This window comes from Euprymna scolopes, chromosome 30 (assembly GCF_053919585.1).
Source record: "Euprymna scolopes isolate OS-2025 chromosome 30, ASM5391958v1, whole genome shotgun sequence".
NCBI classification, from domain to species: domain Eukaryota; kingdom Metazoa; phylum Mollusca; class Cephalopoda; order Sepiida; family Sepiolidae; genus Euprymna; species Euprymna scolopes.
In genome coordinates this window covers 31,103,104-31,116,220 of record NC_136511.1, presented here as the reverse complement: position 1 = coordinate 31,116,220, position 13,117 = coordinate 31,103,104, and the positions used below count along the sequence as shown (strand labels likewise).

At 28.4% G+C, this 13,117-nt stretch overlaps 1 protein-coding gene across 50 annotated transcripts in view; it reads left to right on the top strand.

The window, feature by feature from the left end:
• Positions 1-13,117, top strand: part of LOC145254558 (uncharacterized) — a 170,533-nt gene that overhangs the window by 136,757 nt on the left and 20,659 nt on the right. For 24 of the 50 annotated variants that reach the window (XM_080113127.1, XM_080113128.1, XM_080113126.1 and 21 more), the window contains 8 exons: positions 1,157-1,192; positions 3,503-3,538; positions 5,321-5,356; positions 9,148-9,183; positions 10,410-10,445; positions 10,789-10,824; positions 11,520-11,555; positions 12,055-12,090. In XM_080113127.1, the coding sequence (XP_079969253.1) occupies positions 1,157-1,192; positions 3,503-3,538; positions 5,321-5,356; positions 9,148-9,183; positions 10,410-10,445; positions 10,789-10,824; positions 11,520-11,555; positions 12,055-12,090 (288 nt within the window). The remainder of the gene's footprint in view (positions 1-1,156; positions 1,193-3,502; positions 3,539-5,320; positions 5,357-9,147; positions 9,184-10,409; positions 10,446-10,788; positions 10,825-11,519; positions 11,556-12,054; positions 12,091-13,117) is intronic. The other 26 variants (XM_080113141.1, XM_080113143.1, XM_080113140.1 and 23 more) reach the window with 3 other exon arrangements.

The window sequence follows — 13,117 nt, the reverse complement described above, 5'->3', positions numbered from 1 at the left end:
ATTTTCATATATTTTTAAACCAAAATATTTTAATATGTCGTCTTTGATAATAATTTCCTCTCTATATTTAAAGTGCATATTTGTACAGTAGTTGCATACTCATTGCCAATATATAAACTATTGAATTTTATGTCTAATCTAAGCAATATATTATATCCGTGAGAAGTGCCCTGTAAAAAGCAAACGCAATTATTTTAGTTAACGAGAATCTTAGAGCGTTGAGTGAGTCAATATTAACATCTACAAAATTTTGTGGTCCATGTTTTCATTCCACATAATTTAATTAATTTACATTTAAATAATCCAAAATAAAATTTATATTTTAATTGCCTATAATGTAATTTATTTACATTATAATCCCCCATTATAAAATATATTCATATTTTAATTTCAAAACATTTAATGCATCTATATTTTAACCTTCTATAATTTAATGGATATATATTTAACCTCCTATAATTTAAAGCATTTACAATTTAATCTCCTATAAATTAAAGCATCTAAATTTTAATCTCCTATAATTAAATACATTTATATTTTAACCTCCTATAATTTAAAGCATTTACAATTTAATCTCCTATAAATTAAAGCATCTAAATTTTAATCTCCTATAATTAAATACATTTATATTTTAACCTCCTATAATTTAAAGCATTTACAATTTAATCTCCTATAAATTAAAGCATCTAAATTTTAATCTCCTATAATTAAATACATTTATATTTTAACCTCCTATAATTTAAAGCATTTACAATTTAATCTCCTATAAATTAAAGCATCTAAATTTTAATCTCCTATAATTAAATACATTTATATTTTAACAGCCTTTAATTTAAGGCATCTGTATTTTAGCCTCCTATAATTTAATGCATCTACATTTTAACCTCCTATAATTTAAGACATCTATATTTAACCTCCTATAATTGAAGGCATGTATATTTTTATCTACTTTAATTAAATGCATCTATATTTTAACCTTCTGTAATTTAAAGCATATACCTTCTAATTCATGTACATTTTAATCACAAATATTTTATTCCGTCTTATTCCAATTAAAGCCTATAACCAGCTATATGTTTTATCCAAAAAATTCCCATGCTTCATGCGTTGTGTAAGAAGAACATCTAATAAAATGATATTCATTTCTGCCTTTTAGGTAACGAACATATGCCCGGCCATTTTACATCACTGAGTAAGCCACTATTTGACCGTTTGAACCCTAGTCCAATTAAACAATAATTAGCAAAAAAGGAAAGAGGCAATTAGCAAAATTATTTGATAATGTATTATTAGAAGTCCGAAATTTTAGCCAAGTCGTTTTTTAGCTACGTTTTTAGCGCCGATATATCTTTCTAGCTACGTTGCTAGGGCCGATATATCTTTCTAGCTATGTTGTTAGCGCCGATATATCTTTTTAGCTATGTTGCTAGCGCCGATATATCTTTCTAGCTATGTTGCTAGCGCCGATATATCTTTTTAGCTATGTTGCAAGCGCTGATATATCTTTTTAGCTATGTTGCTAGGGCCGATATATCTTTCTAGCTATGTTGCTAGGGCCGATATATCTTTCTAGCTATGTTGCTAGGGCCGATATATCTTTTTAGCTATGTTGCTAGCGCCGATATATCTTTTTAGCTATGTTGCTAGGGCCGATATATCTTTTTAGCTATGTTGCTAGCGCCGATATATATTTTTAGCTATGTTGCTAGGGCCTATATATCTTTTTAGCTATGTTGCTAGCGCCGATATATCTTTTTCGCTATGTTGCTAGCGCCGATATATCTTTTTAGATACGTTGCTAGCGCTGATATATATTTTTAGCTATGTTGCTAGCGCCGATATATCTTTTTAGCTATGTTGCTAGCGCCGATATATCTTTTTAGATACGTTGCTAGCGCCGATATATATTTTTAGTTATGTTGCTAGCGCCGATATATCTTTTTAGCTATGTTGCTAGCGCCGATATATCTTTTTAGATACGTTGCTAACGCCGATATAACTTTTTCGCTATGTTGCTAGCGCCGATATATCTTTTTCGCTATGTTGCTAGCGCCGATATATCTTTTTCACTATGTTGCTAGCGCCGATATATCTTTTTCACTATGTTGCTAGCGCCGATATATCTTTTTAGCTATGTTGCTAGGGCCGATATATCTTTTTAGCTATGTTGCTAGCGCCGATATATCTTTTTCACTATGTTGCTAACGCCGATATATCTTTTTAGCTATGTTGCTAACGCCGATATATCTTTTTAGCTATGTTGCTAGCGCCGATATATCTTTTTCGCTATGTTGCTAGCGCTGATATATCTGCCTTGCAGAATTGAATGTGTTAAATTTTTAAAATTTTAATTTTTTGGAGTCGGGTTTTAATCTCTCCGGCTTTAATTCTTTCTCATGTATATATGTTATATTCCAACGCCATATAATATACACAGTGTTTATGTATTTTATTGGATCTTTTTAGATGAGTAATTTATATATTTATTAATTTGCGGACTGTTACCCTAATCGTCATAGTTGCTGTTGTCTCTCCACGTTTTTGGTCAACTATTCCTCTGGCTTTCTTCAGTCGGTTAACCGCGACAGGATAGGAGTGCTAAGTCTCTTAACTCTTACCCCAGTACATACTGCCTTCCATAGTTAAATATATCCCCAGTAATTACTGCCTTTCATAGTTAAATGTATCACCAGTAAGTACAGCCTTCCATAGTTAACTGTATCCCCAGTAATTACTGCTTTCCATAGTTAACTGTATTCCCAGTAATTACTGCTTTTCACAGTAAACTGTATTCCCAGTAATCACTGCCTTCCATAGTTAACTGTATCCCCAGTAATTACTGTCTTTCATAGTTAAATGTATCACCAGTAGTTACTGCCTTTTATAGTTAACTGTATTCCTAGTAATTACCGCCTTTCATAGTAACTGTATCTCCAGTAATTACTGCTTTCTATAGTTAACTGTATCCCCAGTAAATACTGCCTTTCATAGTTACCTGTATCCCCAGTAGTTACTGCCTTTTATAGTAAACTGTATCCCCAGTAATTACTGCTTTCCGTAGTTGTTTTGTCTCACCACGTTTTGGGCCAACAAATCCTGAGTATACAGTTAAGAGACTCAAAATTCTTTTCCCGTCGCGCTTAACAACCACCTGAAGAAGGCCAGAGGAATAGTTGGCCGAAACGTAGTAAAACCACAACAGCTATGATGATGAGGATAACAGCCTTCAGATAAATAAATATGCAGTGTTTTATTCTGGATGTATTACTTTACTCGTGATTAAAATTTTTACATAATTTTTGTTTTCTGTTTTTTTTTCATAAATAATTCGTCACGTCTTAATCTCATATTATGATTATAATTAATTCGTCACGTCTTAATCTCATATTATGATTATAATTAATTCGTCACGTCTTAATCTCATATTAAACTTTTATAAAACATTAATAAAGGATTCTTACCAGAGAAGAAGACATTCATTTAATGTTTTTATATTTTTTAGGTAACGAAAATATGCCAGGTCATTTTACATCACTGAGTAAGTTCATATTTCAATTCTTCATATGTAAACTCGATGTTTTAATTCCACAGCTTTTAAACAGATTACTGATGATTGCATCAATATAATTCTTTATACTTTAATACTATAATACGTAATACAACGATATTTCGCACATAAACTTTAATACTCTTATTTTCCCGCCCTTTATTTAGTCGTATTTTAATTTGTTAAAATTATTATATCAGCGCTCCATGTTTTATTTTAAATATTGCAGCACTTCGGATATGAATCCGTTCATATTTTAATCTGTCATTATTTTCAGTCGTAATTATATTAATCTGCTTTTCTTTTATTATAGCTCTGAGTTTTTGTATCTTATATTTCAATTTTACGTATTTTAATAACCAATATTTTAATCTCTCCTATATGAACGGCAAACATTTTTATTCTCTCTCCTTAAAGTCCCCGAGTGTAAATTCCTATATTTTTACCTTAAATATTCTCATATTCTATGCAATAATCCCGTCATGATTATTCCCTCTATTTTAACGACATATTATAATTCCTCGTTTATCAACGCGCAATATTTCATTATCATATAATCCAATGATTCATAATAATCTGTAGACGGGTAAGACTTTCTGAATGAGGACACTTGTTGGCCATAGATGGCGAGCCGTAGGGCATCAAATGGAACCCTGGTGGTTGAGAAGTCATTGATGACAGAACAGAATGGTCAGTCGCTTGCAACATCACTTTGACCCTTATTTGGACTGACGGACTGTCGGATAGGCCTCGATCTAACCAATCGGCTCGTCCCAACATGCCCTCGCTCATATAGTTATTTTTCTCCCCACTGTATTATCCAATCTGCTCTTGTGGAACACTTTCCAACCTTTTATATTATATGAGCTAGAAAGCAGGGGCTAAGGGTCAATTGTGTTAAGAGAAAGAACTGATAACTCCTGTTAGATTATTGAGCCAAACAAAACCCGGAATTTGGCAGAGGATCAAATTTTTTCTTGGCACAAGCACATTGGTATTATACCCCCGTTTTTATCCAAGGCGAATGAGTTACCGTAATTAAACTTCGTGGTGGATGATGGGGCATAGGGCCAATGAAAATCAAAACTTAATCATGGCTTTCTCTTTTAAAAAATCCAAAAGTTATTTATCCGATTCAGATTCTGCAACCGACTTAGGCTTCCCAAAATTTATCATGATTGAGTCACTGGGTGAAATAAAACTGTACAAATTATCCCTTTCTTGACTGAAAAAAAGTTAGATCAAGTACATCAAATTCAGATCAGATTCAGATTTCAATCATCCCAATCATAATGCTGATTGATAACCGTTTCTAACTTAAACCCTAATACATGGCAGGTGCTCGTCTGAACTCCAATCCCTGGTCCCCCCTCGCCAATCTTTCACGAAAAACACCCGTCTAGCTGAATCCACTGTGAAAAATTTCCCCCACTCTATATCTGTGCATAAATCAAAACGCGGATTCCATGAACAAAGCTTCTTTCTTAGAACTGCACGCCTGTGGAACTCTGTTCCGTCTGCCTGCTTCCCTCTGGACTACAACTTGGATGTCTTCAAGTCTAATGTTAACAAATTCCTAATGAACCGCCCCCTTAAGTAAACACTCCATCAAATCTCCACACTAACGTAATGTACTTGCAATAACCCTTATCCCTGAGTGGCTTCCGGGCCTTGATAAGTGGTGATCACTGTGTAAAAAAAAAAATACATACGATTAATAAATCCGTCCAATAAAGAGAATTCATCAAATTTTTTTTCTTTCTGTTTTTTTAGGTAACGAAAATATGCCCGGCCATTTTACATCACTGAGTAAGTCCATGTTTAAATCTGTGATAATTTAAGCTTTATTCCAATCATTTTATAACCCGATCACATTAAAAGAACCCATAAGATAATCTATATTTTAATTTACTATATTTTAATCGAATCATATTTCATGTATCCCCTTTTTAATTTCAAATAATTTATCCATTTGAATTCATTATGTTTGAATTATGAGAACGTAATCTCCATGTTATATCTAACTAATTCTAGCAACTCAGATATTATTCCGTTCATATTTTTATCGGTTTATAGTTTAAATTGTTCATATAATTAATCTGTTATAATTCTATATAATTTGAGTTTTTATACGCAATGTAAATCGTGTTTATCTATATAAACAAACCAATTGATGTGTATATGCGTGTGTATCCGTGTAAAAAATGTAACTAATAAACTTTTAAACTACGTGTCACAAAATACTGAAATAAACAGAAACTCATACAGCAAGAAAATAAGTAAAATCTTTGTTTGGATGGATGAATAACGCGTACAAAAATGTCGGCAAGTTAAAATGCAAAATGTTCATTTCAACTGTTGACAGATTTTTTATAACTTTTGCCCATGCACAAATTGATTCTTAGTTTAAATTGGCTTTACTACAAATCTTTATCTATCTGTTGATAGCTCAACCCGTAGGAAACGCGACTGGAGTGCTAATTGCTTTAGTTTAGATTCTGATGACACCCAAGTCATATTTTAAAACTTTTGAAAGCAGTACGGTGTATTAGGTACAGTATAATATTCAATAGATAATTGACTCTGTAATAATGATTACGATATTTGCATAAATTAAAATATCATATTTAAGCGTATTTTACGTTCGAGCAAGTTCAGGTGCCCCTGCTAGTTTAAAATAATAAATATTATCCATTATATATTATCATTACACATTTAAACTTTCTTTTATTTTCCTTATATTAAATTATTCGGTCCGTTTTTTAAATTTTAAGAAATTTAATCTTTCCATTTTTAAACTCCATATTTAAACATTTAATATGTAAAATCAAATGTTTGTATTTTTGATATATTAATTAACTGTGTTATATTCGATATTATTTTCGATATATTAATTAATTGTGTTATATTCGATATTATTTTCGATATATTAATTAATTGTGTTATATTCGATATTATTTTCGATATATTAATTAACTGTGTTATATTCGATATTATTTTCGATATATTAATTAATGGTGTTATATTCGATATTATTTTCGATATATAAATTAACTGTGTTATATTCGATATTATTTTCGATATATTAATTAACTGTGTTATATTCGATATTATTTTCGATATATTAATTAACTGTGTTATATTCGATATTATTTTCGATATATTAATTAACTGTGTTATATTCGATATTATTTTTGATATATTAATTAACTGTGTTATATTCGATATTATTTTCGATATATTAATTAATTGTGTTATATTCGATATTATTTTCGATATATTAATTAATTGTGTTATATTCGATATTATTTTCGATATATTAATTAACTGTGTTATATTCGATATTATTTTCGATATATTAATTAATGGTGTTATATTCGATATTATTTTCGATATATAAATTAACTGTGTTATATTCGATATTATTTTCGATATATTAATTAACTGTGTTATATTCGATATTATTTTCGATATATTAATTAACTGTGTTATATTCGATATTATTTTCGATATATTAATTAACTGTGTTATATTCGATATTATTTTTGATATATTAATTAACTGTGTTATATTCGATATTATTTTCGATATATTAATTAATTGTGTTATATTCGATATTATTTTCGATATATTAATTAACTGTGTTATATTCGATATTATTTTCGATATATTAATTAAGTGTGTTATATTCGATATTATTTTTGATATATTAATTAACTGTTATATTCGATATTATTTTCGATATATTAATTAATTGTGTTATATTCTATATTATTTTCGATATATTAATTAACTGTGTAATATTCGATATTATTTTCGATATATTAATTAACTGTGTTATATTCGATATTATTTTCGATATATTAATTAACTGTGTTATATTCGATATTATTTTCGATATATTAATTAACTGTGTTATATTCGATATTATTTTCGATATATAAATTAACTGTGTTATATTCGATATTATTTTCGATATATTAATTAACTGTGTTATATTCGATATTATTTTCGATATATTAATTAACTGTGTTATATTCGATATTATTTTCGATATATTAATTAACTGTGTTATATTCGATATTATTTTTGATATATTAATTAACTGTGTTATATTCGATATTATTTTCGATATATTAATTAATTGTGTTATATTCGATATTATTTTCGATATATTAATTAACTGTGTTATATTCGATATTATTTTCGATATATTAATTAAGTGTGTTATATTCGATATTATTTTCGATATATTAATTAACTGTGTTATATTCAATATTATTTTCGATATATTAATTAACTGTGTTATATTCGATATTATTTTCGATATATTAATTAACTGTGTTATATTCAATATTATTTTCGATATATTAATTAATTGTGTTATATTCGATATTATTTTCGATATATTAATTAACTGTGTTATATTCGATATTATTTTCGATATATTAATTAACTGTGTAATATTCGATATTATTTTCGATATATTAATTAACTGTGTTATATTCGATATTATTTTCGATGTATTAATTAACTGTGTTATATTCAATATTATTTTCGATATATTAATTAATTGTGTTATATTCGATATTATTTTCGATATATTAATTAACTGTGTTATATTCAATATTATTTTCGATATATAAATTAACTGTGTTATATTCGATATTATTTTCGATATATTAATTAACTGTGTTATATTCGATATTATTTTCGATGTATTAATTAATTGTGTTATATTCGATATTATTTTCGATATAATTATTTACTGTGTTATATTCTATATTATTTTCGATATATTAATTAACTGTGTTATATTCGATATTATTTTCGATATATTAATTAACTGTGTTATATTCTATATTATTTTCGAAATATTAATTTACTGTGTTATATTCGATATTATTTTCGATATATTAATTAACTGTGTTATATTCGATATTATTTTCGATATATTAATTAATGGTGTTATATTCGATATTATTTTCGATATATTAATTAACTGTGTTATATTCTATATTATTTTCGATATATTAATTAAATGTGTTTGTTAATATTCTAATCTATTTTTCACTATAATTTAATCCTCTTTATTATAATTTTCTATTCTAATAAGGTTGATTAATTAATTATTATTTTTAACTTTAAATCTAAATGTTACATATTATTAAGTCTATTTAATAAAAAATAATGCATCAATATTATTTTTCCTTTCTTTTGGGTAAGGAAAATATGGCCGGACATTTTACATCTTTGAAAAACTTATAATTAAATCTTCCACGTTATAAGATTAATGTCTTAATCCCCCAAACTTTAATCCTTTCATATTTTTATAGCCGTCATTTCAAAATTCACTATTAAATATAAAATGTGTTAATCTTCTCAAATTAAAACCAAAATTAATTCAACCGTGTTATAAATGTTCCCATATTTTTATTGGAATATTTAATGTTTCACCTGCTACTATAATTTCATCATTCATTGTTTTAATGTTGATTAATAAACGCGTACGTCGAAATTCAAATCTGAGTAAAACAAAAGGTCTAATGAACCCACCCAAAAAAGAAAATATATTTAATTTTATTTTTTCTGTCTTTTAGGTAACGAAAATATTCCCGGTCATTTTACCTCTCTAAGTAAGCCGACATTTCACATCTACGTATTTAAGTTTCAGGTTTTAATCCTGTAGATTTTAATCCTTCAATATTTTTATATTGTTTCCACATCACATAATCTAATACCAATGCTTTATTTCTTCATATATTAATCAACTATGTTTATTATAAATGTTCACATATTTTAAACCACAATAATTTAATATGCCACCTCCATCAGTAATTTCATACCTATATCTAAAGTTCATATAATAGTCGCATACTTAGTAACAGTATGTAAAGTGTTGCATTTAATTTCTCATACAAGCAATACATTATCTTTAATAAGTGACTTTCAAAAAGCAAACACAATTATTTTAGGTAATGAAAATATTTTTGAGAATTTTAGAGCACCGAGTGAGTCCCTATTTTAATCCACCATATTTTGAGGTCCCTGTTTTAATTCCATATAATTAAATTTACATTTAAATCATCCATAATAAAATTTATATATTTTTTAATCCCCTGTAATGTAATATATTTACATTATAATCCCCCATTATTTAATATATTTACATTTGAACCTCCTATAATTCATTAATCTACATTTGAACCTCCTATAATTAAATTAATCTACATTTAAACCTCTTATAATCTAATTCATTTACATTTTAACCTCCCATAATTTAATGCATCTCTTTTTTAACCTCCTATAATTTAATTAATCTTCATTTTAACCATCTATAATATAATTGATCTACATTTAAACCCTTTATAATTTAATGCATCTCTTTTTAACCTCCTATAATATAATTGATCTACATTTAAACCCCCTATAATTTAATGCATCTCTTTTTTAACCCTTTATAATACAATTTATCTACATTTAAACCCCCTATAATTTAATGTATCTCTTTTTTAACCTCCTATAATATAATTAATTTTCATTTAAACCCCCTATAATTTAATGCATCTATTTTTTTAACCTCCTATAATATAATTAATCTACATTTAAACTCCCTATAATTTAATCTACACTTTAACCTCCTATAATCTAATTCCTCACCATTTTAACTTCCTATTATTTAATGCATCTACATATTTTTTCATGTACATTTTAAGCATGCGTACCTTATCCCAACTTATTCAAATTAAGAACCTATAATCCGTTTCATGTTTTACTCAACGCTTTCCAATGCTCCATGCTTTATCTAACAAAAACATCTAATAAAAAGAATTCATTTATTTAATTTTTTTCTCTCTTCTAGGTAACGAAAATATGCCCGGACATTTTACATCATTGAGTAAGTGTATATTTAAATACTTCGCATTCTAAATTTAGGTTTTAAATCCCCAGACATTAATCTTTTCATACTTCTATACACTATATTTCCAAATTTAATATTTAATACCCAATGTTTGCAAATTCTAAAATTCACCTTTATTATAAATGTTCACCCATTTTTAACTAGAATATTTAATGTCTTATCTTTCACTATAATTTAATACCTCCTGTTTTAATTTAATATTTTAACGATCCTCGCATTTTTTAATATCAATCAATAAACTTAAAATCTGAGTAACGCATAGTATCTTACAGATTCATAAAAGTATAAAATATATTAATTCTATTTTTCTGTCTTTTAGGTAACGAAAATATGCCCGGCCATTTTACCTCGCTGAGTAAGTCCACATTTAAACCCCTTGTCTTCTAAATTCATGTTTTTATCTCACAGACGTTCAATCGTCTATATTTTCATGCTCGACATTTAATATTTAATATAAAATATTTTGAATTTCTATTAATTCAACCGTGTTATTTAATGTCCAAATATTTTTAATACAATGTAGTAAAACCCTATCATTTAATTTTTCATGTTAAAATTTGATATTTTAACAAACCCTATTTCATGTCGATTAATAGGCGTAACATATTAGCAACAGAGACGAGTTATCGACCCCTGTTCTTCGAAAGAGAAATGATATCTAGCGGCCATTATGTAAACCTCAAATATGAACAAGTGTTTACGATAACGTAAAATATAATAACAAAATAAATAACACAAAATATATGAAAATCGAAACATTTATTGAATAAAAAAATGTAACAAAATATAAGTGTAATGTATTAATATAAGTTTTCAATGAGTGAGTTAATATATCGAAATATAATTTTTGTTTGTCAATGTAGCAAAATAGAATTTTTAAAACATGAAACGTTTATAGAGGTTAAGAACAATATTTTTTTTTTTAAGAAAGATTTTTTTTCACAGTAAAGTTGTATAAATGCCTTAATTTAAATCTACATAATATAAATAATCTAATAGAATCTGTTGAAATAAGAAAATAGATTAATTTTCTTTTTTTCTGTATTTTAGGTAATGAAAATATGCCAGGACATTTTACATCCCTAAGTAAGCCTATACTTAAATTCTCCGTTTTAAATTTCCTTGCTTTAATCTCTTCGATTTTTTCCACATTTTTATATTAACATTTTATTATTTTAACATCAATAAATCTAATATCCAATGATTTTAATTCTTGATACATTAATTCACCCGAATTACAAAAAATAATATTTTTAATACTTAAAACCTTATTCTTCGTCATTACATTCCTTGTAATGTTGCAGGATGGTTCTATTTGATGCTTCGGTTGCTTGGAGATCTAGATAAAAAGAACCGGTCAAGAATACGATCTTGAAAATCAACCTGACAGGTATAGAACCAGCAACTGGTTCAATACCTGTCAGACTGAAGTGTCCCACCTGTGTATCATGTAGAAAGTCCACCCTCTCAGGCCTCGCCACCAGAATTTCGGGTTGGACAATGTTCAGGCTTGTTGCCTGAGATACCTATACCAGAGAGCGCGTTCAATGAAAAATATATTAATTTTATTTTTTCTGTCCTTTAGGTAACGAAAATATTCCCGGACTTTTTACATCCCTAAGTAAGCCTATATTCAAATTCTTTATTTTAAAGTTCCGTGTTTCAATCTCCTCAACTTAAATTTTTCCATATTTTATATTTAAACACAATCTAATTCTCAATGCTTTTATTTCTTAATATAATAATTCACCTGTATTCCAAACCTTCTTATATTTAACAATTAATATTTAATACCTTATCCTCCGCCATAATTTATTTCTCAAATTCTTAATCTCCTGTTACAATGCTGATAAATATAACGACCCAAACACAATACAGCTTTAAACGATAAAAGTGTCGCCCTAAAAAAAAAAACAACAATACAGATTTATTTTTAAACTTTTATTGAAAAAAATTAATTCAGATAACTTGATTATGTAGTAGATCTGACATCTATTCAATGTAGCCATCTTTGCCTTAATCACCACGGGTCCGGAACTGGGAGCATACCTTTTTCACAAACGCCGGCAGGAGCTCGGTGGATGGCAGCGATAAGGCTGGCTTTGGTGTTGTGGGAGGACATTTTGGTGATGCTCTCGATGTATGACCTAATGACGCAGTCCAGCGGGTTCAACTCGGGGGAAGAGAGGGGCAGTGAGAGAAGGATACAAAGTCGTAGCACTCCTTCTCAAGCCGGCGCCACCCTGTTTCCACATCTAGGGTATGCCAGCGGCCACCTGATTGCCCCAGAGGGTCACCACACTCTTTGGAATATCCAGGTACATTTTGGTGTTGACTTTTAAGCCGACTTCTAAGATCTGAGGCAGCATGGGGTGGCCCCCCACTTGAAACCATACCAAATACTATAAGCGCATCCGGAAACTTTGTTTTAATTACCCTAGGAACGTCCCTGTTTTTCGTGTCAATCCAGCGATACAGTTTGAGCGTGCTGGCAATGGTCCTGTTGTCATAACTTAGATCGGTAGAGAGCATGAGTTGTATAGCGTCACATATCCGATCTTGCTCGTTGAACATTGTGTTATTTTTAGCCATGATAGGATTTGTACACAACTGGACGACTAGAGGATAGTCTGTAACAAAAAGAAAAC